This window comes from Mycetomoellerius zeteki, unplaced genomic scaffold, assembly GCF_001594055.1.
Source record: "Mycetomoellerius zeteki isolate Tzet28-1 unplaced genomic scaffold, Tzet1.0 scaffold70, whole genome shotgun sequence".
Classification (NCBI taxonomy): Eukaryota; Metazoa; Arthropoda; class Insecta; order Hymenoptera; family Formicidae; genus Mycetomoellerius; species Mycetomoellerius zeteki.
Window position 1 is genome coordinate 500,649 of NW_017257720.1, and position 4,234 is coordinate 504,882.

A 4,234-nucleotide genomic window follows, 5' to 3' on the forward strand; every position below is an offset into this window, starting at 1 on the left:
TATTTTGAAATTACAATGAAAATAATTTTTTATATTTTCCGGTAGTATTAAGTTACCATATTTTTTATTAAAATTTAAACGATTCCCTTTAAAATATTCCTCATTGGACTCGATAGTTACAACAATTCATATTTAAGTGAGATATGAGATGTGATTTTTTAAAATGACTTTAATGTTGAAATATATATTTACATTTCATTAGATATATGAAAGATTCTACACAATCGTGATTAATTCAATCAGTAGAATCGCTTAATTAACAAAATTTTTAATTTTTAATTATTTATTATATATTACGTCGTCTCTAATCTATCTTTCCATGTGTGAGACAACAAATAATTAATAGCTGCGCTAAGCTCATATTAATAAATACTATACAGGTGTTACTTGGGGAGCTTTCTATTTGATGATACAAGTCAACACAAGAGTCATTCTATCTTTGTTACTCACTGTACCAACAAACAATAAAGATAGAATGATGATTGTGTTGACTTGTGTCACCAAATGAAAAGTATCCCCGATAATTTAAGTTAATCGATAAGGGATTTGATTAGTTTTTGGTCGAAATCATTCTTATATAATAGTGTGCCTAATTAAGATGTTGTTATCGACTCATCTCTCTAAGTTCGCATAATGGAAGAAATATTAGGAATGGTAGTAAATATTATAAATAATATTAGAGAAATAAAACAATTAAAAATAAAGATCCAATGTGACGCATAATGAATACAAATGAGACACAAGATAAATAATATGTCTCATATATTATTTGTATCCATTGTGCGTTACGTTGAATCTCTATTCCTATAGGTTTTATGTTTCTCTAAAATTTAATATTTATTCTTATTCCTAATATTTCTTCCATTGTGCGCAAAGTTTTAGATTCGGTTATCTAGGAAGCATTTAGAATTTAGCCTTGCTTTCCAGCAGGACACAGTCAGACAGTTTATCCTGTAGGTTAAACAAAGACACCTATCGTATAGGTCCCGGACTAAGCGCGCGGTGTAAACGTAGCCACTGTGTAACACAGTGAGTCGTTTCATCCTTGTTTAACGTTGGCAAACAACAAGGATAAAACGACTCATTGTGTTACACAGTGTCTGACAATAGCTACGTTTACACCGCGCGCTTAGTCTGCGACCTATACGATAGGTGTCTTTGTTTAACCTACAGGATAAACAAGGACATTTATTGTTTAGGCCGCGGCCTAAATGCACGGTGTAAACATAGCCTATGCCTTGCTGGAAAGCAAACTAGATGGGGAAAAGCTAGAAATTTATTTTCAAACACACACTTTGTTGATTTCGAGACCATTCGATTCGAGACTTGTTCTAACTTGCTCCAACTTGCTCTCATTTTCAAGTTGATTGGTTGACAATTGGTTGATTCCAATACAGCACAACACAATTTCAACTTTGTGAAAAAATTAATTCGAACGCGAATAAATAATAATAAGAATAACAGGACATTGAATATTCTAGTCACGTTTATTAAAAGACTGTTTTCTATTTGCGTTCGATTCGATCAGTATTGATCAGTATTCGCATCGATATTTGCATTTAGGAAAGTGTGAGAAGGTTGCTAGGATACCTTGCAGGGTTACTCGTTTATTTAGTGTGTAAAATGACGTCTGACTCGTGGTTAAAGATAATTCAGAATGCCAGGAAAACTGCTGTTATTGAGGATGGTAATTAAATAGTTTATAATATTTGATTATTATCGATCGAAACGTGTGTTTATATGACGCCTGTTTCTAACCTAAAAATGTTTGATTAATAGAACACTCGTGTAATTTTATAGCTTGAACAGCATGTAGAATTATGTTAAAATATCATTATGGACTATATAAGCTTGTTATTAATTCTGTAATATCTTCTTAAATTGATACTTTTTAGTATTTTTAAATTTATGAGTAATATGAATTTATCTTTCATATTTTCAGTATTACACATATTTAATTTGTTTCTATATTCTGTAACTCTTAACAACAATGTTGTTACATTGTCGTTGCACAGCTTTTTTTATGTATTTTTATTTTTTATATATATGAAACCTGCATAATATATAAATATCGCCAACATTGTCTTTAAGAGTTATAGAATAAGGGCTGATAAGAGAGTAACGCAGGAAGTTTTTTATTGATTTTGTTATGTTTTGCAGGAAAAAGGAAAGTTCATTTTTTGATGGAAGATGGGAAAGAAATGGTAGAAGAATATAGTACAGATACAAATGTAGTAGTACGACGAGCATGGAAACAAAAAAATGGTTTCGGTACGAACATTGGATGGATGGTAGAAGTTGGAGATCCTGAACTTAAACAAAATAATATAGAAATCTATGGAATAGAAGAAAGTTCAAATACTGTATGTCATTTTCTTTTTGTATAAGAGAATATTTAATTGGATAATATAGATATGGTGAAATTTTAAATAATATCTAATTATACAATGTGTGTTCTAAGTTAATTTTCTCTTACAGCCTATTATTACAAGGAGAATTACAAAAGCATCCCTGGAATGGCGAATCAGGAATTTGTCATATCCTGAAAGCGTATATTCTATTACTGCGGAACATGATGGCACTATGACTGTACGTACAAGTAACAAAAAATATTTCAAAAAGATAAAGATTCCAGATCTTGAGAGGATTGGATTAAAGCCAGAACAGGAAAGAATATCATTTCGGCATCAATATAATACTTTGATTATAACGGTATGAAAAATACTTTTTCATAGATATATACTTTGCTAGGCATCATTTATTATTTATTTATTTTATTTCTTTTTTTATTTTAGTATAAAAAGCCTCCTCAACTTCTCGACGTGGAAAAAAAAATATTAGCCGCAGTTTTGCAACTGAAGACAGACTCTAAGGACGTACAGTGTCCGACTAGTTAATAAAATAAATTGTGATTATATCAGTTATTTTCAAATTTTACTAAATTATAATTTGTAACAAGTGCAATTATTATGATTAAATAATACCATTTGTTACTTAAAAGTAGTATTCAGATTTTCGTGATTAAAATCTTCCATCCTTTCACTTAGTATGATAAAAAATAAATTATATTGGAATTCTTAAATATGTTTCTCTTTCAATCAATAACAGTTGTAAAAAGATATAGCTAAAATAACATGACTATCTGGAAAGGAACAGTTGCAACCTTGCTTATTTAAGTTATAGTTTTTAATTGTAATTTAAATAATGGAAATAAATTGTACAATGACGTTTTCCAAAGAGAAGGCTTCATTTTTTTTCTATAGTAGCACCTTTTTCTAATATTTAAAAAGATGTTTGTATTAGAATGTTTACATGAAATATTCTAAATACAGACTTTCTTTTTCACATATATGTTACCAGAATTTTCATAATTGCAACCTAGGGACTTTCCTATGAATATAACTTGTTAGTATTAGCATTCCAATTAAAATGTACTGAATAAACGGACAACGCGAGGAAGATTCTCGGTTTCTTTTAAAGTTCGAGAAATGCTCATGTTACAATGAATGTAAATAGAATATTCATTACATCATTAAAGATATCCGTAAGCAAAGTGACACGAGTAAAAAATACAATTAAATTTATTCATGAGAGAGGAAAAGAATCGTGTATTTCAAAATTAATTAGTTATAGCAGTACTAGATATATTTAATCACAAATTGTTTTCGATTTTCAAGTTTAGAAATAATGTAAACATTAATTTTGTTTTAATATTATATTAGACTAAGAGATCCTTATTGAATAATTTTTCAATTTTTTAATTTCTATTTATATTCAACTTGTTCACTTTTCTTAGTTTCTAATTTTAGAATACAATATAATACAAAATTTGAAAAGTTTTAACTTGTGTTATTTTTCTTGCGGAGATGCGTTATATCGAAATTAAATTTTTACAATGTAATCAAAATATGTCAAAGAGAGTTTATTAATCTCTTTATGAATGACCTCATTTTTGGGGGGCCACTTTTTTTTATTTTATAAAATGCTCGCTCGATTTTTATAAAACTTTGTCTATGGAATAATTTGATGATGCTTCAAATGTAACATCAAAAAATTCAAAGTAGCGAATTTAATATGACGGACAGAATTAAAAAAAACTCCGATTACCAAAATTATGATATATATTATCAAAATTAGGAAATTTTTAATAGTGCACTGAAAAACAAGATTGGCTGCTGCAGCAAATTAGATGGTAAAATATGGCATAGCATTTTTAATTGGTTGCAGCAGTCAA

General features: G+C 28.8%; 1 protein-coding gene across 1 annotated transcript; it reads left to right on the forward strand.

Moving 5' to 3' along the window:
• The first annotated feature begins 1,454 nt into the window (after positions 1-1,454).
• Positions 1,455-2,897, forward strand: LOC108729084 (protein DPCD). Its single transcript, XM_018458012.1, has 4 exons — positions 1,455-1,687; positions 2,161-2,363; positions 2,479-2,712; positions 2,796-2,897. The coding sequence occupies exons 1-4, from the start codon at positions 1,624-1,626 to the stop codon at positions 2,895-2,897; spliced, it is 603 nt and encodes a 200-aa protein (XP_018313514.1). The 5' UTR covers positions 1,455-1,623.
• Positions 2,898-4,234: the final 1,337 nt, after the last annotated feature.